The following is a 22,091-nucleotide window of genomic DNA, read 5'->3' as shown; positions in this document are numbered from 1 at the left end:
TTTCAGCTCCAAAAATTCCCCAGCCAGCATGTAAGCAACTGCTGTAAGCAGACATCACTTTAAAAGAAAATATGTTCCACCCATTCACACCCATAGATGTTTTTATATCCTCTGCGAATACACAAACTTTGAGATGGCATGCTGACAAGATCTCTCTTTTTCTGTAATGTGAGAATATGCTGAGATTCTTAAAAACTGTAGCACAGAGAGTATTGCAGCTACTCAAATCTCTCATCCCTGGTCCAATTTAGCTTTAAGAACTTTATTAGCCGTCCCTCTTCTTAAAAGTGCATCGTATTAATTTGGAGGGTGGTAAAATAAGCAGGGTTTGACAACATTTTTAAAGATAGCTTAAGTAAGTGGGCTCAGCTGCCTTTAGTTTCAAACTTCTAGCATTCAAAGAAAATTATTCTGAAGCAGTCTGGCCCTGTTGAAAGGCGAAGGCAGAATCAATGCAAGTTACGTGGCTCAGTTGATTTGCAAAATGAAGACTGACCTGCAAGAAACTCCAGAGAAATTGGATCATACTCTTGTCAAAATAATTGCTGGCAGGAAGATTAATTTCAGGGCTAAAAGCAGGATGAATCATTTTGATAAGTGCTGGAGTATATTCCTTTCCTAGGCACCACCATTCCAGTGAAAAATCAGCCCCTCCCAACCACAGCTGTTGGCTGTTTTAAACAAATACAAAACCTTCAATGACGTGCTTAGAATAACACGACTTTATTTCTTTTGTTTTTTGCAACCCGAAAGATACGAGCTACCACATATGAACTACAGCACTCCATATAAGCACTTATTCTGGTAGTAAAGAGATAGGATTTATTATATCTGCCTGCTGTCATTTGTTGGTTAGGTAGATTTTTGAAGCCCAGATAAAGTGGCTCTAGAACTTTCCAATCACGTGATACGTTGCTGAAGATTCTTGGACCTATCTTTCATAGCACGGAAAAACATCAGGAAAGGCTGATCCTGCATACACAGATCTTATTCATTGGAATTTATATGCTGTATATGAAAATACGTATATCCAAAACTTCCAACTTTACAAAACTGAATGAATGGATCAGAATACCACACAGGTGTATTTGAACAGGCCAGGATGGGAAGAATCAGGACCTACTATGCTAAAAATCTCCTCGCCCATCCCTATGAGCAAAGCATGAAAGATCCATCTGCTTGCATCATCTGGAAAAAAAAAACTGTGCAAACCAATTATTTCCAACCCAATTCCCATTTTATTCATCGCTTGCTTATGGCCTGAATTGCCAAAGACAGTCACATTTAATTGAGAAACCCCACTTTAGTAAAGAAGGCTTATCCAAGTAGCATGGACAGTTATCTTTTAGAGTAAAAGCCCATTAAGGCAGATTTTGCAATCTTCATAAAACTCTTGCTATATATACAGGCCCGGCGTTATGTTATAGCAGAGACAGATAGATGCTTATCTCCAGGAGAAAGTCCCATTCCATTCCACCGGATTCACTCTCAATAGATATGCATCAAATTGAATCCCAATTATCCTTATTGCACGGCGCGGTCTTTAAAAAAAACTGTTTTTATTGGGCAATGCACCCTGCTTTCCGACTGTAATTAAATACCGCAAAATAAATACGTCTTGCATAGGTTATGTCTGGTCTAGAGAGCAGCTCTTGTCGAAGATTAAAGGCTCCACAATGAAGCCCATCTTGTGTGTGTGTGTGTGTGTGTGTGTGTGTGAGAGAGAGAGAGAGAGAGAGAGAGAGAGAGAGAGAGAGATAGATCACGTTGTTTCTGGCATTGAAAGAACCAGGCGAGCGATCTCTCCGGTTACTTTAACGATCCCCGCGTCTCTCGGACTCCCGATCCCTGCCTCTTACACGGGCAAGGCTCAAAAGAGAAGGTTACTTTGGAAACTTTCCCAAAACTTTTAAGGCGAGGGAGAAGTGAATGGGTGGAACATATTTTCTTTCAAAGTGATGTCGGTGGAAGCATTGCTTATAGTAGTTGCTTACAATGCTGGCTGGGGAAATTTTTGGAGTTGAAACCCACATGTCTTATGGTTGCCAAGGTTGAGAAACTCTCTGACTTACAGAAACAGGGGGAGGTTTGCTAAGCTGCCCTTAGCAAATGGTTCAGTGTTTCTCGAGCTTGGCAACTTGAAGACGTCCGGACTTCAACTCCCAGAATTCCCCAGCCAGCATTTGCTGGCTGGGGAATTCTGGGAGTTGAAGTCCGGACGTCTTCAAGTTGCCAAGCTTGAGAAACATTGCTCTTAAGGCAAGGGTGTTCAAAGTTGGGAACTTTAAGACTTGTGGACTTCAACTCCCAGAATTCCCCAGCCAGCATTGTAAGCAATGCTTCCAGCATTTGCTGGCTGGGGAATTCTGGGAGTTGAAGTCCGGACGTCTTCAAGTTGCCAAGCTTGAGAAACACTGCTCTTAAGGCAAGGGTGTTCAAAGATGGGAACTTTTAAGACTTGTGGACTTCAACTCCCAGAATTCCCCAGCCAGCATTGTAAGCAACTGCTGTAAGCAATGCTTCCAGCATTTGCTGGCTGGGGAATTCTGGGAGTTGAAGTCCGGACATCTTCAAGTTGCCAAGGTTGAGAAACACTGCTCTTAAGGCAAGGGTGTTCAAAGTTGGGAACTTTAAGACTTGTGGACTTCAACTCCCAGAATTCCCCAACTGCTGTAAGCAATGCTTCCAGCATTTGCTGGCTGGGGAATTCTGGGACTTGAAGTCCGGACGTCTTCAAGTTGCCAAGCTTGAGAAACACTGCTCTTAAGGCAAGGGTGTTCAAAGATGGGAACTTTGAGACTTGTGGACTTCAACTCCCAGAATTCCCCAGCCAATGAATGAAATATCCACAAGTCTTAAAAGTTTGTCCATTCAAAGCTACACCGCGTCCTGGTCCCTTTTTTTTAGCCTCCTTTCGCAACACACACACACAACCCACAAAGCCCCCTTGCACAAAACCCGACCACGTGGCGCCACCACGCCCGCCCTTCCGCGCCTCTCTCTCTCTCTCTCTCTCTCTCTCTCTTTCCCGGAGCGGCTACGGCAACTCAACGGGTCCAAAACTTCCTCGCGTGTAGCGAGGGAAAAAAAAAAAAAAGGTGGCGGGGGTGGCAAGACGAAGCGGTGGGCGGGGGGATGGAGGGGTGGTGGGAGGGGCCCTCCGCGGACGCCGCGCGCCGATTGGAAGGGGCGGCCGGGGCGGAGCTGCCCGGCGGGAGGGGATTGGCGGAGGCGCGGCCGCGTGCGCCTGGCTCCCCGTCTTTTGTATATACGGGCTCGGCTCGCCTCTTCTTTTAACAATGGGCCGGCGGGGCCGCGGCTGCAGCAGCGGACGGGGCTGGTGAAGGCGGGCGCTTCCTCCCCTTCCCGGGGGTTGCGGGACGATGCCGCGCTTAAGCCAGCCGTCCGGGGAGAGGCTGGAAGAAGCGGTTCTCCCGTCGGGGCGGCTGTGAAAAGCTCCGAAAGTCCTGCAGGTGAGCCTCGACGACGCAGCGGGGGAAGAGGGGAGAAGTTGCCCGTCCGGGGTAGCCGAGGGAGGGGAGGCAGGGAAGCGTGTGCCCGGCCCTTTGTTCGTCGGGGGAGAAGTTGGAAGTTGTTTGCTGGACGGGGCGGAGGCAGCAGAGCCGCCCCTTCTTCCCCCCTCTCCCTCCTCCGCTGGCTGGCCGAGATCCGGAGGCTGCTGTCCCCGGAGAGACCCTCGGGGGGGTGCGGGGGAGGATCGGGCTCCTGCTCCCCGACGCCGCCTCTTGCAAAGAAGGAGCACGGAGCGGGGATCAGCTGGGGCCAGCCACCCCCTCCTCCTCCTCCCTGGAGGGGAAGGTCTGGGGCTTCCTGGACGAACTGAGCGAGGTTGCTTTGCCCGTCGATGAGTTCAGAACCGCTTTTTTGCCCCCCCCCCCAGGCTCTCCGGCTCTGATCCCCCCCCCCCTCTCGCCCGGCCGCCCCACCCCGTCCCATGGAGCTGGAGGGGCAGTGGTGGAAAGGACAGCTGGCTGCAGACATCCACCAAGCTCTTCGCTACAAGGTAAGTCGGAGGCGGCTTCAACGAGGCAGAGGGAGGGGGGGAGGGAAGGGGAGGGGGCTCTGGGTTCAGGTTTTTGCTTTTGGGGATGTTCTCTCTGCCTTCCTCCTCCTCCCTTGGAAGCCAAGAAGGTCTGGGGTCTTGGTCAGGTGTGGGAAGAAGGAAGGAAGGAAGAGAGGGAAGGAAGGAAGGAAAGAAAGAGAAGGAAGGAGAGAGAGAGAGAGAAAAAAGAAAGAAAGAAGGAAGGAAAGAAAGAGAAGGAAGGAAAGAGAGAGAGAGGGAGAAAGAAAGAAGAAAGAAAAGGAAGAAAGAGAGAAGGAAGGAAGAAAGAAGGAAGGAAGGAAACAGAGAGAGAGAGAAAGAAGGAAGGAAGGGAAAGAAAGAAAGGAGAGAGAGAGAAAGAAAGAAAGGGAGGGAGGGAGGGAGGGAGAAGGAAAGAAGGAAAGAAAGAAGGAAGGAAGGAAGAAAGAGAGAGGGAGGGAGGGAGGAAGAAAGAAAGAAGGAAAGAAAGGGAAAGGAAGGAGGAAGGAAGAAAGAAAGAAAGAAAGAAGAAAGACACCCCCCCAAACTCTCTGGTTACTCACCCAGCTTTTGAATTTGTTCAGTCCCCCCCCCCTTCTGAATCTTTTAATATGCTATGCTGGCTGGGGGATTCTGGGAGTTGAAGTCCACGGGACTTCAAGTTGGCCAAGGTTGAGAAACGCTGTTTTAATGAGTCTTTGCACTCACAATTGGGGAAACTGAGGCAGGACGAGTGGTGGGATTCGAAGAATTGCACCACCGCTTCTCTGCCCTAATGATTTCTTCCAACAAACCAGTTCGTCAAACCGCTCAGAAAGTGAACAGCCAGTTCTCACCCCCAAAGTGGTGAGAATTGGCTGAATCTCACCACTGGAGAAGTTTCTGGGTTCCAGTCTCCATTCTTCAGTAGGATTGGCTTCTGGAGATCCATCCAGGCCCTGGAATTGATGCTGCTGAAACTCCCCGGGACTTCAGGGCATTGAGAGATTGCTTGTAGGTTTCAGTCAAGGAGAAGAAAACTGGCTGTGATCCCGTAAGCGTTTTGTGTGGGATCCGGCCAGGCAATGCCCTGAAGTTAATAGATCTTCTCCGTCAGCAGCCAAACCCACTGATTTCAACCGTGGAAAGGTGTAGTTTTGTGGGTGCCAAATTTCCTTTCTCTTCTCTCATCCAGTCCTCTCTGCTCCCTGCCCTAAAGTGCAGATACGGGGATTGGGGTTTGGGAGCATAAGAACAGTTAGCCGATTCTGCTTTGGGGCCTCCTGAAGTTTTGATTTTCAGTGAGAACCAAACTAAAAAGATCCCCTTTTTTGCTCCAAGGTCCAGGGGGGCATAATAAAATGAAATGGTTCTCCCAAGTTCCAGGATGTTTGTGGCTGGGAGTCAAATGGCATTGTAAATTTAATAAATTATTACTGAAACGCCTTTTCCAAAACCTGTAGGAGAAAAGGGCGATTTTAAAAGTTCATTCAGGTCCTCCTGCTCTCATCTGATTATTATTTTTTTCCTAATCTAAAGCCAGTCAACAAGTAACCCTAATCACCAAGTAACCCATCTAGGTGTTTGAGAGAGAAGGTAGCTTATTTCCAAATCCTACTCTGTCTCCCATCTGTCTATTGCAAATGCTTCTCTGCCACTTCCAAGTGGCTTACAGCATAATGCAGAATGAATTACAATAAATCAACATTTATCAGCCGCTGTCATCATACTGCCAGTGCAAGTTCGAGATACTTATAATAATACCAAACACCATAAAAATCACAACCTAAAAGACATTTCTTCTTTATTTGAAACATTTTGGTCAGGCAGGAAAAAAAAAATTCTGGTCAGTATCCCTGAAGTTTTCTAGGTTGAGTGACAGCCCCAGATTGGGTTTCCTGGACATAGTTTCCGGAGGCCACGGCTTAGCAACCTTAAAAAAAAATGATGGCAATGCCATAGATGTTGGGTTACAGGAACAACTGTTGGAGAACAGTTGAAGGGACCACAGCAGCTGATTTCTGCTTTGCATCTTAGTTGGAAATTGCTGGTTTTATTTAGGCAGACTGCAGTGAACATGCAGAGTTAGATTCAAAAGATCAGCTGAAATAACATTCATGGCTCTGCAGATGTCTGTAAAAATGCTCAGGTTTACCCAGCCCTGAAGAATCTATGGAAGTTTGACATAGTTTTTTCGTGGCATGACAAAACCGCGGTCCACTAAAGCGTGCCCGATTAAAGCGCGTCGCTGACGTCATCAGCAGCGCGACAACAACGACCACTGAGAAAAAAGGGCGCTTTAAAAAGCGCTTTTAAAGCAAGCCGATTCATGTAAAGGTAAGGGTTAGGTTTAGGGTTAGGTTAAGGGTTAGGGTTAGGTTTAAGGTTACGTTTAGGGTTAGGGTTAGGGTTAGTGTTAGGTTAAGGGTTAGCGTTAGGTTTAGGGTTAGGTTTGGGGGGGTTAGGTTTAGGTTTACGCGTTAATTTTAGCTTTACCGCTCACAGCGTGCTTTTTCGTCGCGCTGTGATGACGTCAGGTACGCGGTTTCGTCGAGCGCGGTTTCGTCGAGCGCGGTTTCGTCGAGCGCGGTTTCGTCGAGCGCGGTTTTGTGGTGGAACCAGTTTTTTTCCCCCCTTTAGGAAATACTAGGCTAAGGAGCAAACACTGCATCAAATTATCATAGCTTGTATCTTCCTGCGTTGCATTGATCCAGTTAATTAGGGTTTATTCAATGAACCACAATCAAGTGATTTACAGCAATGTGTTTTACCAAGCAGCCATTTTTGTCTTGTCTTATAAATCAGTGCCCCCCCCCCCAATCTTTTGGGCATCAGGGACCGGTTCCACGAAGAGAGGTTTTTCTGCAGACCAGAGTGGGGATGTGGTTTCCCCCCCACGGATGGGCCCAGAGTCCCTAGGGAGTGGGCGGCATACAAATCTTATTAAAGTTAAATTTAAAGTTTAAAAGTTTGCTTTTTTACGTGGCCCAGTTTCTGGCAGGCTGTGGGTCATTAGGGGGCCCCTGTTATAAATGCTTGATTATCAGTTTCTGAAGAGACTTCGGGGTTTTTTAAAAGGCTCCTGGTGGATATTCACCAGGTGCAGCTTCTTGTCACTATACTGTAATGCTAAAGAAAGGTGCATTGGTTAGGTTCTTTCTCTGAACATAATTTTTTTTAGAGCACGCATGATAGACTCACTGAGCATAATGTACTGATTCAGTTCTGTTACTCATGTAAAATGCTTGAGACTTTGATAATTCTTTGAAATGTGGTGTTGTCTGATCATTAACATGCTGCAGTAATTATCTCTCTAGTATAAAAAGGCTTTTCAGCCATGTGATTTTAGTTCCCATCGAGGAAGGGAACATATTCAGGTTTTACCTTGATTATAAGCTTGTGTAAGTCAGAATGAAATCTTCCCAAACTCAGTGGAAGAAAATTGTTCAGTAAACTTAAACCTGTAACTTTTTACCCTCTTTATAATCTTTTTATTTATGATCATATTTTCAGAATCTGTGAGTTAGTGCTTAGCTGTAACATGGTTATAATTTGGTGATGTTTAATATGTTAGCTTGGAGATTGTGTGGTTTGTAAATCATGATTTGTGGCTTAACAGGCAGAGACATTACTTAACGTCAAAAGCCAGGACTTAACAAATCATGATTTAATTTACTGTATGGAGGCAGTTAATAAAAAAAAACACAAGCTTTTGCTATTCGACCACTCACTCCACCTCCTCGGCTGTGTTTGTATCACAAACTTAATTACCCCCCCCAATGTGCAGATATGTAGTGGCTTTAAAGTTCAGTAGGTTATTGAAAACCAAGTTAATTCCCTTACCAATTAAATCGTGGTACAGAAATGGACAATGTGAATGTCAGTCCTTTTTAAATTAAACCAGTGTATATTCCTGAAATTTTTAGCAAAAGTTCTTTGTGACCTGTCCATAAGTATTTACTTTTCTGCTATCCCATTAAGTTGGAAGGTTTGGTTGATCTCCTCATACCTCAAACAAGATGCCTCTTAAGTAACTTAATGTGCAACTCTGACCTGAGAAATTTAGTTCCACCCTTCTGTATTGTTGTTTGTTAAATTGATAGGATTATTTGAACAGGTAGAATGTTCTGATTTCTTTATTTGTAGAGTTATCTTTTCTTCGTTTTCTTATCTCTTATTATTATTATTTTCCTACAGGTAGAATGTTCTGGTTTTTTTTATTTGTAGAGTTATCTTTTGTTCATTTTCTTATCTCTTATTATTATTATTATTTTTCCTTCAGATCCATGACACTGGTTTGAATCAGTCCCCAGAGCAGTTATTTATTTCAGTTGGTTGAATAAGCTGTAGCTGTTGCTGAGGTTCATATAAAATATTAAGCCATATGATTTGCAAAGTATATTGGATGGGTTTTGGTCCAAGGATGCTTAACAGATCCAAAAGCTGGGGTTTGTTTCTCAAATGCGTGTTGTCTGAACCATGAATGCTTTCAGCTTGATGTCTGCATATCTGGTGATTCCCAATGAAGGGAAGTTACAAGGGGTTTTCATTAAGCTTCTTCCATGGAATTGTACCAGGAGTCCAGAAAATGTTAGAAGAGAATATTTCTCTACCTCAGGATTGAACTGTGGGGTCCTTGGTACATTTAATGATGTTATGAGTTTGGTAATAAAATATTTGCAAAAAAAAAAACCAATCAAAATCAGAAAGCACCAAGGACACCACAGTGTTATTCTCCTTTTCCAACTCTACCTTGTTTGCTGGATATTTTTTTTGGTCTATCATAGAAGAACAACAAATTAAGACCCCAAATTGCCCAAAATATCTTATTATTAATGACATTGGCAGCTAATATGCTGCATCACTCAGAATCTTCCTTTGGCTTATGGCAGTGGCTCCCAAACTTGGCAACTTTAAGACTTGTGGACTTCAACTCCCAGAATTCTCCAGCCAGCTCTGAGACATAAAAACAGTGAGAACTAGAATCTTGACAGCTTTTTAAAAGATACTTCTTAGGATTTGGCAGGCATGTTACTTTCATTGTACTGTATGTAACATATTCTGCTGTAGGGTAGTGTTTTTCAAACTTTAAAATGTGTAGACTTTAAATCTCAGAATTCCCCATGCAGTTGAGGAATTCTGGGAGTTGAGTTTCAGGGATCTTAATGTTGCCAAGTTGGAAAAATATTGCTCTAGGGCAGTGGTTCCCAAAGTTGGCAACTTTAAGACTTGTGGACTTCAACTCCCAGAATTCTCCGCTGGCTGGAGAATTCTGGGAGTTGAAGTCCACAAGTCTTAAAGTTGCCAACTTTGGGAACCACTGGCTTATTGTGATTGTAGCAATACCCAGTGTTCATCTTGGGCCTTTTCTGGATTAATGACCCACTGATATGTGATACCTGATGGCATTGATTATTGGTAGTTCCAATATACTTCCCGTCTAACAGATATGCCTCTGAAGTATGAATTGCCTTCAAGTCAAGCAACACTCAGAGAAGGTTCACGGTTTCAATTACTGCTACTGTGATTCACGTTAAACTGCTCCATCCTGTTTTACCAACTGTTGAGTGGAACTTAAGTATGTGACTTTTTTCATTGCAGGGAAATAGTGTGAATAAATATAAGAGCAGACTGTAACAAGGTAGAATAGATAGAACCATCTATCCCTTTCTATGCCTAATAAATTGCTTATGTTCTGGAATCATTAACAGAGGATAAGTTGTCTTATACCCAGTTTTATACCCATAAAACTGAACTTCAAGGTATTGAATTGAATTGAATTTATTGCATTTATATGCCGCCCTTTTCCCCCGAAGGGGACTCAGGGCGGCTCACAATCCAAGTCAGGGAAGGGGGTACAGACAAGGGATAAAAAAGACGAACAGAACAATACACAATTTAAAAACACACAACAACCATACCATTCGAGGGGGGGGGGGCAAAAGCTCTTCAGCCCCAGGCCTGTCGGAACAGCCAGGTTTTAAAGGCTTTGCGGAAGGCCTGGAGGGTGGTGAGGGTTCGAATCTCCACGGGGAGGTAGTTTGAGATGGTCGTGATGGAGAAAGCAGAAAATGTTTACTATCACCAATTTCACTAACATTAGATGTAGACTTAGAATAACTTTATATAAATAATACGGTGGCTCAGTGGCTAAGACGCTGAGCTTGTCGATCAGAAAGGTCAACAGTTCGGCGGTTCGAATCCCTAGTGCCACGTAACGGAATGAGGTCCTGTTATTTGCCCAGCTTCTGCCAACCTAGCATTTCGAAAGCACGTAAAAAAATGCAAGTAGAAAAATAGGAACCATCTTTGGTGGGAGGTAACAGCAATGTGTGCGCCTTTGACGTTTAATCATGCCGGCCACATGACCACAGATAGAATAGCCCATTCCCCACCCCTTGGCATCACAGTTCCAGTCCAATCATAATTCTTCCAAGTGTCAGGAGTGAGATAACTTCAAAAGGCATCACAGAGATGGAATGTCAGTGCCGTTAGTCCTGGCGGGAACACCCACGCATGCGTAGTCCCATCAGTCGGTGAACTCCAGAACCTTCCTCCAGCACAATGAGTAACCCCTCCCAAATACCATGCCCTCCCTCCCCGTTTCATGGCAGCCGAAGCGATAGCGAAGCAGAGGCTGACAGACGTCTTCGGACAGTGCTAGCTCTTCGGCTTAGAAACGGAGATGAGCACCACCCATTAGTGTCGGGAACGACTAGCACATATGTCAAGGGGAACCTTTACTTCTAATGTTTTTGTCACATTGGAATGTACACTAATCAGCATACATTTAAATGATTAAATTAAAATTGATGTGATGTATTAAGCTGCGGTGTGATTTCTTTGGTGTTGAGATCATGAGATAGGTGAGTTCAGCTACTGTGATTTTTCAATAGATTTCTTGCTAGCATTCTTTGTGAATCTGGCCATTGTAATAGTATGGACTTGGTGCAAGGGGTGAGTTTAGGATTTATGGGATGGAAAATCGGGTATCAGAAGATTAATCTGCCTTCTGTCTTTTTCTTCTGTAGCAATGTTTCCCAACTGTGGCACCTTTTAAGATGTGCGGACTTCAGCTCGCATAATTCCCCAGCTAGCCATGCCGCACATTTTAAAGTCCACACATCTTAAAAGTTGTCATAGCAGAGCCGAGGTGACGTAGTGGTTAAATGCAGGACTGCAGGCTACTTCAGCTGACTGCAGTTCTGTTCAAATCTCACCGGCTCAGGGTTGACTCAGCCTTCCATCCTTCCGAGGTGGGTGAAATGAGGACCCGGATTGTTGTTGGGGGCAATATGATGACTCTGTAAACCGCTTAGAGAGGGCTGAAAGCCCTATGAAGTGGTATATGTCTAACTGCTATTGCTATTGCTATCTATCTATCTATATCTATCTATCTATCTATCTATCTATCTATCGAATTGTTGGGGGCGATATGCTGACTCTGTAAACCGCTTAGAGAGGGCTGAAAGCCCTATGAAGTGGTATATAAGTCTAACTGCTATTGCTATTGCTATCTATCTATATCTATATCTATCTATCTATCTATCTATCTATCTATCTATCTATCTATCTATCTATCATCTAGCTCTATCTATCTATCATCTAGCTCTATCTATCTATCTATCATCTAGCTCTATCTATCTATCTATCTATCATCTAGCTCTATCTATCTATCTATCTATCTATCTATCATCTAGCTCTATCTATCTATCTATCTATCTATCTATCTATCTATCTATCGGATTGTTGGGGGCGATATGCTGACTCTGTAAACCGCTTAGAGAGGGCTGGAAGCCCTATGAAGCGGTATATAAGTCTAACTGCTATTGCTATTCTTTCGTTTCCTGTTAGCTCTGATTGGCCTTTGGAAGGGGAAAGGCTGGTATCGATATTATCTTCCCAGGTTGGACTAATAACCGGGCAGAGGGAGACATTTTAAAGAATTTGCTCGTGTTTTTTTCTTTCGAGATTTTTTTTTAAGTTGAAAAATGTGCTTCTCAGTATATTCAGTTCTATCGCAAATTCAGTTCTATCGTAAATGAAAACAGATTATTAGCAATGAGGTTGCATTATCCAAGCTCACAGGTTTAGCATTGATAGAAAAAGAAATGAATGTGCTTTATGCAAGCAAAAAAAATAATGTATACGGCAAACGAGAGACATCAAAGACAACTGATGATTGTCAGGCCCACTAGGTAGACCAAACCAGAATATCAACTCCACAAGAAGACTGAAACTATAGTTTATTGAGATACACTATAATAATGACGTCTTGCAAAAACTGATTGTCCTTGAACTCCCTCCTTCCTTGTATCCCAGTTAATCAGCGTTGTTTGTTTAGCTCTCTTTGAATATTATCTTGCTTCCCGGGACTCAACGAATGTTTTAGTCCTCATTCCCAGGATAATAATTTTTTTTGTAAAAAAAATTTCCCCCCAAGGACTAGAACTTCCGAAACTTTAATAAATTTCAGAAAAAATATAAAAATACCAAAAAAGCAAAACTGTCAAGATCACTTCACTTATCCTCAATACAACTATTGGGCATTTATTTCTCAGACAATATTTCAAATTTAGTAACAGCTAGCAATGCCTTCTAGTTAATTGTATGCTTTCTTCAGGGAATTTTCTCCTTGGGGTGTCAAATTGAATTTCATTGAGGGCCACATCAGGCTTGTGTTTGACCTGGGGGGGCGAGTGAGCATGGCTGGGGTGGGGAGTGTGGGCAGCTTGGCATCCTGCAGCCCTCTCTGTCAGTGAAAATGGAGCCCGGGATGGCACAAGCTCTGACTTCACTGGCAGAGACACCGCCGGAAGGTCCTCCACTGTTTCCAGGGCACCCCCGTGGGCAGGGCCGGATTTTCCTATAGGCTAGCTAGGCTTCAGCCTAGGGCCTCGAGATCAAGAGGGGCCTACATTCAAATTGTTAGCAAAATTAAAATTACACTATTCTAAAAACAGTGAACACTAAAACACTGAACCGAAAATAAGGAGAAATTCTACGCATATGACTAATAAACAAACATAAAAATGTATTGGTTAAGATCGTTCCAGCGCCGCGGCAGTTGGGGAGCCCGCCCATGTTCCCAGCACCAGCGGTCGGGCGAGAGGCGCGGCCGCTCCCAGTAGCCGCCCCGTCGACGCGGAGCCCACCAGCGGCCAGGCAGGTGAGGGCGAGGGGGCCGAGCCGGGCAGCTGAGGGCAGCAGGGGAGGCGGCTGGCCTTGCTGCCTTTGCCGCAGAGCAGAGCCGCCCTCCGTCGGGAGGCCAGCTCCATATATTGATATACATCACAGTAATGATGTATTTTATTGTCTCTCGTGTAATTTACAAACTTAAAAATTGGAGGTGAAAGGGCCTCATAAGTGGAATAGCCTAGGGCCTCTTTTCATCTAAATCCGGCCCTGCCTGTGGGCCAGATCTAAGCACCCCGCAGGCCAGATACGGCCCGCGAGCCTTGAGTTTGATACCCCTGGGTTAGAGTGTCTTGGTTTAGATCCTATAGATCTGAATCTATATCTGATTCAGATCATATTGATCTGAATCAGATCAATGCCATTCTACATGTCACCATTTTGCTGTAGCTCAGTGGGGGACTGAGATATGTAGATATGATTACCCTGTACTTAATGTCTCCATCCCCTTCTCTGCCCCACGATGGAAGTGCCACAACCATTTCAGTTGCCTACCCCACGTGGTTATTGCTTGTGTGGTAAAAACAATAGTTTAAGGGAAACTCAGCCCTGAGCAACTATGCCCAGAGATGAATGCCAAAATCCTTATCTTCCTGCAATATTTTTTTTCAACTGTTTTGTGGATTTAATGCCTGGGCTGCATCTGTTGTTCATAAGATTGAAGGAGGGATTGCAGTGCAAATTCTGGGAATGAGAGCTATACAATTCTTTGTGTCCTTTTTTTAAAATGTAAGGGACGACGATTCTTAGGAACCCGAATTCCAACATGGTCTTAAATCTGCTCGGGGATCTGTTGTGGTGTAGAAGAGCTGAGGTGGCGCAGTGGTTAGGGGTGCAGTACCACTTCAGCTGACTGCTATCTGCAGTTCGGCGGTTCAAATCTCACCGGCTCAAGGTTGACTCAGCCTTCCATCCTTCCGAGGTGGGTGAAATGAGGACCCGGACTGTGGGGGGCGATATGCTGACTCTGTAAACCGCTTAGAGAGGGCTGAAAGCCCTATGAAGCGGTATATAAGTCGAACTGCTATTGCTATTGCTAGAGCCTGTTCGTCAGTTGTCCTGAATGCTTTTGACAGGCTACTTGCGGAATATATTTGAAGGTTTTCGACACGGTTTGTGTGTGTTTCGTTTCTCTGTTTTTGTATTGCGCTGTCTCTTTTGAAGTTTGCAATGGATGTGAGACGCCCAGTGTCACTTATGTAAGACGGGCAGCTATGCAAACCGAGTGAAGGAAAGACGTGTAATTTGGATGTAATTGTTCTCGATGCCAATTTCTCCACAGCAGTTTTTAAAATATCTCAATTGGGCGGGGGATTGATTAGAAGACTTCCAAGGTATCTTCTAGCCTTATATTAAATGCTCCATTTATGTGAACTGAATTTCTTGGTGCTACATGCTACTAGATGGCCATATCTGAGTTCGTTACACTTTTTTTTTCTTTTTATGAATTACAGTTCATTACAATAATTGCAATTATGCTGCTTAGCAGTGCCAAGATGCCCTTTACCAAAAAAAAGGCAATTTTTTTGCAGTGGCCAGGCACATATGTAGAATTAGATCGAAGAGAATTTTCTGGATCAGACAGAAAAATTCTCGATTGTAACAGCAAAATCAATCCTGACACATTTAATACTAAGAAATAAATCATGCTTTGAATGAATGGTCCAAGCAGCATCACGAAGCATTCTTAAGAAACCGTAATCAAAATATTGTTGGTTGATGCAAAAGTTATAGTGATTTGTAAATTTTTATATCATTTATAAACGCTTTGGGAAGGATTCAGAAATGTAGATTACTGAATCCTATTGAAAATGATTGCCAGCTGCTTTTTCCTACAATGAAAAATGAATAATGATTAGTTAACTAATTTTTATATTTCAAGATTCCTTGGCATTAAATATAACACTGCAGTAGTATTATAAAAACATACGTGCAGACGTCTAAACAGAAACACCTTTCTAATTTCTAAATCACCTATCTCAAGCAAGTGGCTCTTGCCTGTATCAGTAATGTTCAGCATTCAGGGTATTACCTAGTTTGAATATATTGTGTGTAAATTCTGAGGGTTCACTTCCTTAGGGCTACTCAGAGGAAGTGTTCAAAAACTTTGTTTACATTTTTTGTTCAAAGGTTTTAACGTTACATCTTGGACCTTAACTGTATAATATTATAATTTGGGGAAACAAACCAAATTGCATTATAAAACTAAACTCAGATTACCCATAGTTTGCCCATGGTGTGACTGTATCCAATGAATTGATTTTAAATTTAAACATAAACTCCATTTCAATATGAGGTGGGCAGCAAATAAATTTAATAAATAGATTAAAAATAAATGAGGAAAAGGAATGCTCATGAACTTAGTGATCATTTACAATTTAATTTGTTATTTATTAAACATGAAACTCGCTTAGCACTGCATTTGAATAAGATTATGGTGCTGAAATTACTGATAAATACAATGCTAGGGGAATATTTAATGAAAATACAACCAGATACCAACTCCTTCCATTTGCAACTGGCTCTTGCCTGTATCAGTAATGTTCAGAATTCAGGGTATTATCTAGTTCAGTGTTTCTCAACCTTGGCGACTTTAAGTCCTGTGGACTTCAACTCCCAGAATCCCCCAGCCAGCTATGCTGTCTGGGGGATTCTGGGAGTTGAAGTCCACAGGACTTAAAGTCGCCAAGGTTGAGAAACACTGACCTAGTTTGAATATATTGTTTGTAAATTCTGAGCATTGACTTCACTGTTACTCTCTTCGTAGGAGCTGAAGCTGCCCTCTTACAAAGGCCAGTCTCCCCAGCTAAATCTGAGAAGGTATTTTGCAGACTTGATTGCCATTGTGAGCAACCAGTTCCGCCTCTGTCCCGCTGCCCGACACCTGGCCGTTTACCTGTTGGACCTCTTCATGGATCGTTACGACATCTCCATTCAACAGCTGCACGTGGTGGCGCTATCCTGCCTGCTTTTAGCAAGTAAGTTCAAAGCAAGAAGCTCAGCAGGTAGAAAGAGCCGAGGTGGCGCAGTGGTTAGGGTGCAGTACTGCAGGCCACTTCAGCTGACTGCAGTTCTGCAGTTCGGCGGTTCAAATCTCACCGGCTCAAGGTTGACTCTCAGCCTTCCATCCTTCCGAGGTGGGTGAAATGAGGACCCAGACTGTGGGGGCTGACTCTGTAAAGCGCTTAGAGAGGGGTGTAAAACATTGTGAAGCGGTATATAAGTCGTAACTGCTAACTGCTAACTAAAAGCCGCCTGCACCAAGCTGGAAGCAAAACGGGGGCCAGGGGAGGGGCTCATGTGCGTGGATGGGGGCGCATGCGTGCATTCATGTGCATTTTGGGCATTCGTCACTGATCTATAGTAACTGAACCTTCTTCAGGGAGGGAAATCTCCTTTCACAACATACAGGTTTTTTTTAATAAAATTCTTTCTTGTGTTCTTAATGGTCTGTCGCCCCTTTTTATGCCCGTCAGGTAAATTTGAAGACAAGGAAGACAGTGTGCCTAAGCTTGAACAGCTGAACAGCTTGGGGTGCATGACCAACATGAGCCTGGTCCTAACCAAGCAGAATTTGCTGCACATGGAGCTGCTCTTGCTAGAAACTTTCCAGTGGAACCTCTGCCTGCCCACAGCGGCTCATTTCATAGACTACTATCTCTCGATCGCCGTTCACGAATCCGACCTGCATGACGGATGGCCAATGGTTTGCTTGGAGAAGACCAAATTGTACATGGCCAAATATGCCGACTACTTCCTGGAAGTATCCCTGCAAGGTGCATTTTTTTTATATGGTTTTATTCAAACTCCCCGTGGTTACTTCGTGACCCGTCAGAACCGCGGTAGACTAAACCGCGCCCGATTAAAGCGCGTACGTGACGTCATCAGCAGCGCGACAAATACGACCACGGAGAAAAAAGGGTGCTTTAAAAAGTGCTTTTAAAGCAAGCCGATTCACATAAAGGTAAGGGTTAGGGTTAGGGTTAGGTTAAGGGTTAGGTTTAGCGTTAGGTTAAGGGTTAGGTTTAGGGTTAGGTTAAGGGTTAGGCTTAGGGTTAGGTTTAGGGTTAGGTTTGGGGGGGGTTAGGTTTAGATTTACGCGTTAATTTTAAGTTTACCGCTCACAGCGTGCTGTTTTCGTCGCGCTGTGATGACGTCACGTACGCGCTTTCGTCGAGCGCGCTTTTGTGGTGGAACCGGTTACTTAGCTGAGAGAGGAGGAGGAGGAGGGAGTGGGGTGGCCTCTGTGTAACTTAATCCTAATCCTCTTGTCTCTCCAGATCATGCCTTCTTAAATTATGCCCCTTCGCTAGTGGCGGCTGCGTGCGTCGCTTCCTCAAGGATTATCTTGCGTCTTTCGCCAACGTGGCCAGTGCGTCTCCATCGCCTGACGGCATACTCCTGGGATTTTCTGTTGCCATGCATTGAGCGACTATTGGTGTAAGTATTCAGAACGGGTTTTCCTTAATAGGGTAATACAGACAGTCCACAGTTTACAGCTATGGTTAATGGCCATTAAGGAGCTGTGGTGGCACAGTGGTTGGAATGCAGTACTGCAGGATACGCCTGCTGACTGCCAGCAATTCGGCAGTTCGAATCTCACCAGGCTCATGGTTGACTCAGCCTTCCATCCTTCCGAGGTGGGTAAAATGAGGAGCCAGATTGTTGGGGCCAATAGGCTGACTAATGCATTCGCTGGCTGGGGAATTCTGGGAGTTGAAGTCCAGACATCTTCAAGTTGCCAAGGTTGAGAAACACTGCCTTAGTTGTTCTTCTCTGCACTTCTTCCAAAGTTTCAGCATAGTTTTTGTAATGTGGTGACCAAAACTGGATGCAGTATTCTAGGTGTGGCCTTACTAAGATTTCATTACTTTGGATGGATGAGGTTTTATTTCTTGTAGCAGAAATGCTCACATCGAATCAAGAAGAACTATTGGCCCATTCCCATCAAGCATGAATGACAAAATGTTCCTCTCCTTGTACATGGTTCTGTACAAGGAGCCGAGGTGGCGCAGTGGTTAGGGTGCAGTACTGCAGGCCACTTCAGCTGACTGCTATCTGCAGTTCGGCGGTTCAAATCTCACCAGCTCAAGGTTGACTCAGCCTTCCATCCTTCCGAGGTGGGTAAAATGAGGACCCAGACTGTGGGGGGCGATATGCTGACTCTATAAACCACTTAGAGAGGGCTGAAAGCCCTATGAAGCGGTATATAAGTCTAACTGCTATTGCTATGAACTATAGATTTCACCCAGTGTGGTCAAACAGAAAATAATCTTTTTTTTTCTTCATTTTAATATTCTAGGGCCCATGATAATGATGTCAAAGAAGCCAACAAACAAAAGGGACAGCATAGCTCTCAACCACCCCGTAACGCTTTATTTCAAACAACCGGTCAACCCACACCGCAGCACATACCCCATTATATTCAAGCGCATCAGACGTCTCTGCCCTATCTTCAACCAGCAACGCAACAAAACTGCCAGCCAATTATGCCAAGCGGTCGTACCTCAGCCTACCCAATGCAGACTTGCCCTGCTGGTTTACAAGGTGGTGCTCAGGCTCAAAGCCACATGCAGACATCGGAAATGCCGCTAGCCGTCCCTATAGAGGTGAAGCCATGTTTAAACGTCTCCTACAATCGAACCTATCAGATTGCTGGATGTTACCCTTGTATTACTCCATGCTTTGAGAGGTGACATCTGGGTGGCCAGTGTTAAATCAATAATAAAGAGGACAATTTGGGGTCCTCCTAAAACCTGGGAAGTGGCTGGAAGAGAAACACCATATTTTTCTCCCGGTTCTCTCAGTTGCAGAAGCTGCAAATACAAGAATGTGCCTGCTTGCAGAATAATGGAGGAAGATGGAAAAAATATATATTTCTGCCACACTGTAGTTCTACAGGCTGAACTTAAAACATGTTGAGAGACACCTGTCCTGTCTGCAGGTTTTGTCTTCCTGAAAAGATGAAAGATTATACGTGATCTTGATGACGCTTAGCCCTGTGCAGTATTGAGTAAGATACCGAACCGTGAAAATCCACTAAGTGCCGTTGCTTTCCAGAAGATGGAGAGGTCTTCTTCATCTTAATGAGCAGCTCAATTCTTTTGAGATGACCCACGGATGAGAACTTGTGTTTCAGTGGCCTTGGATTAATGTTCTTCAATCTTCTACTTCAAGTATTCTTGCCTTCGCTGAAGCTAGGTAGAGATAAATTATCATTACCAACTCAGGGAATAATCAAAAGTGACTGTGATACAGGATATATATCATTTAAAGGGTTACCTCGGGTTCTGTTCTCAGGGTAATTGTATTAGCAAATACCAAAGGGAGTCGAGATGTGGATCCAAGTACTCCCTTCACCTAAATGTGCTTTGCAATGAGACAGGGGAAAAATAGGCAGGTTGTATTTAAATGAAGCCAGTACTATACCATAAAAAATGGAGTTTTGTTTGCAGTTTATTATGCAGCCAACTATTTGTGTCCAAAAGGTTTTGGTGGGTTTTTTTTTTCCCTTCGTTGTATTGATTTCTGGCTTCCAGGTACAATTGAAATGCTTACAAGAAATAAAGCCTTATTTATGTTGGCCAGAGAGCAGAATGAGAAATGGAAGTTTTCGGACTCTTACAGCACAACTGTATTTCCATATTTCTATTTCTTTGGCCACATTAGCTGCAATTCAGGTATTTTTATAATGTGAGCTAAGCAGTCGTAATAAGGGTGCTACATAATGATCATCAGAAGTGTCTTTAAGTCCTTAGATTCTATCCTTACCCAAACTAGAATTATTTGAATTAATAGGCAGTAAAGAATTTTTGAGTTTCTTCTTGCCCAGCATTTAAGATTGAGGAGTGACTAATTTGATATACTTTTCTCCAGTGGTCTGCGATCCAAGTATTTAGAGATGACTGAGAATGGAGGTGATAAATGGATGGAGAACCTGAAGATAGACAGACCTTCCCTAATGAAAAAGAGATCATCCGAAATAGTTTTCGTTTAAAGAAAAATGGCCTTAAAATGGCTCTCTTTGAGCTGATCGTGCTATGAGAAGATATTCTTTAATTTGGAGGAGAAGCTATCCTCCGTAGTAATTATTTTATGCCATAATGTGTTTTGTGTGTGTGTGTGTGTGTCTCCTTATAAAAATGAGGAATTTTGAGGGAAAGAAGTAAAGCTTTCTGAAAACATTTTATATACTGGGGAAATGCTACTTCCTTCCTAAGCATATTTTATTATTACTGTATTTGCATGTCTGAGGGGGGGGGGATGGATTAGGTAACAGAATTGAGTGTCTGAGGTATCTTCTTACATGATGTCATTTCTCACAATTTCACTTTATGTGGGGATGAAGGACTGCAAAATACATCAGAAAAGGAATGATACTGATCTCAAATTGCAATACTGCTCATACAACTCTCCATACTTTTAAACTACCTCAATACTATGTTGAATGTACAATTTTGTGGAGACCCATGACTTGAAATAACAAGCACATTGTTCCTAAAATTCTTATGCGTCCTTCAATGTCAGTCCTCCATAAATGAGACAGCAGAGCAGACATCTGAAAATTATCTTTCAGGCCCTTTACACTCAAAACATTAGTTAATAATTAACACTGGAATTGCGGTGGGAGAGTTAATTTGTCTAGTCAAACCAGCAAAACTCACCTAAAACAAATGATCTTATTTAAGATATTTAAGTAATTAGACTTCTTGCTAAAAAAAAATTGATCCTCTATAAGTTTCTAGATTTGTGGCTCACTACTTTTTTAATTTATTATTTAGCCTTTTGAGTTTGTTGTTATAGATTAATATTGGCAATAGAATATGCACTGTGCGACATTTCCTATTTTCTTATACGTATTTGACTAACCTCCACTGAATCGACACACGGCTGAAAATTGCTACTGCAGGAATTAAAATGTGTGTCGTCAAGGAAGAACTACACATTGGGGAAAAAACGAGTGCCATGCACTCTTTTAAAGAATAAAGTTAGTTTTGCGTAACTTGTGTGTGTGCTTTGAATAAAGTTACATTCATAATGAGAGTGATACTGTAATGCATTCCAAGTTTATTTTTGACTAATACAACAGACATGAAAGAAAACAGGAAAAGCATTTTTTAAGTATTTATTAAAAATCTGAACTTTCTTACTTCATTACTAACCTTGTCTGGGAAAGACAACAGCAAGAAAGAATGGAAAATGATTACTACTGTGAACAATGCTGAATCCATTTGTACATTCTGCTGGAATATGGAAAAATTGTTTATTTTAATTATGTCAGGCAATACTATTTGCACAGTTACATGCAAGAAGTCACAGAAAACCCATCCCTCTTTTTGAGCAAAGTCCATATCGCGTTGTGCACAGATAACATTACACAACAGAAAGCAATATGACGCCTCATCTTCAAAAATCAGTTCCGTAGTTGGTGCATTCTACCTTAGAATTTAATTTAATTCTAATTAAATCTATAGATAAATGCAAGCACCTAATAGTACATATCTGAACAGAAATCATTCGGGTATGAAAATTATGTGCTTCATCTATGCTCCAGCACTGTTCAAGGCACCACTTTCAAAGGATTTGTTTAGCTCTGAGAAGTATGTTCAGTAATGTTGGCATTGGATCATTTGGGATTAAAAATCTAAATACAAGGAAGATATTTTAACCATCAACTATTATTGGCCAGCCAATCAAAGGAGAGTGCTAACATTTTACAGTTAATACACTCCATTTAGCAGCCTCTATTTAGGTATACTGGTTTAAAAACTACATAAATCCCATAATCCCTTGCAGGGTGGAGTCTGGGCAACTGAATGTAGCTAGCAGAGTGTTTAATGGCTGGATGCCCTTCCTGTTGCCAATGCAGTTTTTT

The 22,091-nt window shown here is 43.2% G+C and overlaps 1 protein-coding gene across 1 annotated transcript; it reads left to right on the top strand.

Annotated features, from left to right (window-relative positions):
- Positions 1–3,270: 3,270 nt before the first annotated feature.
- CCNJ (cyclin J) lies at positions 3,271–21,218 on the top strand. Its single transcript, XM_032232287.1, has 6 exons — positions 3,271–3,473; positions 3,902–4,024; positions 15,984–16,194; positions 16,693–16,992; positions 17,497–17,656; positions 18,519–21,218. The coding sequence occupies exons 2-6, from the start codon at positions 3,956–3,958 to the stop codon at positions 18,910–18,912; spliced, it is 1,134 nt and encodes a 377-aa protein (XP_032088178.1). The 5' UTR covers positions 3,271–3,473; positions 3,902–3,955; the 3' UTR covers positions 18,913–21,218.
- The last annotated feature ends 873 nt before the right edge of the window (positions 21,219–22,091 follow it).

Source organism: Thamnophis elegans, chromosome 15 (assembly GCF_009769535.1).
Source record: "Thamnophis elegans isolate rThaEle1 chromosome 15, rThaEle1.pri, whole genome shotgun sequence".
Classification (NCBI taxonomy): Eukaryota; Metazoa; Chordata; class Lepidosauria; order Squamata; family Colubridae; genus Thamnophis; species Thamnophis elegans.
Note: the sequence above shows the minus strand (reverse complement) of the source record. Positions and strands in the feature narration are given on the sequence as shown.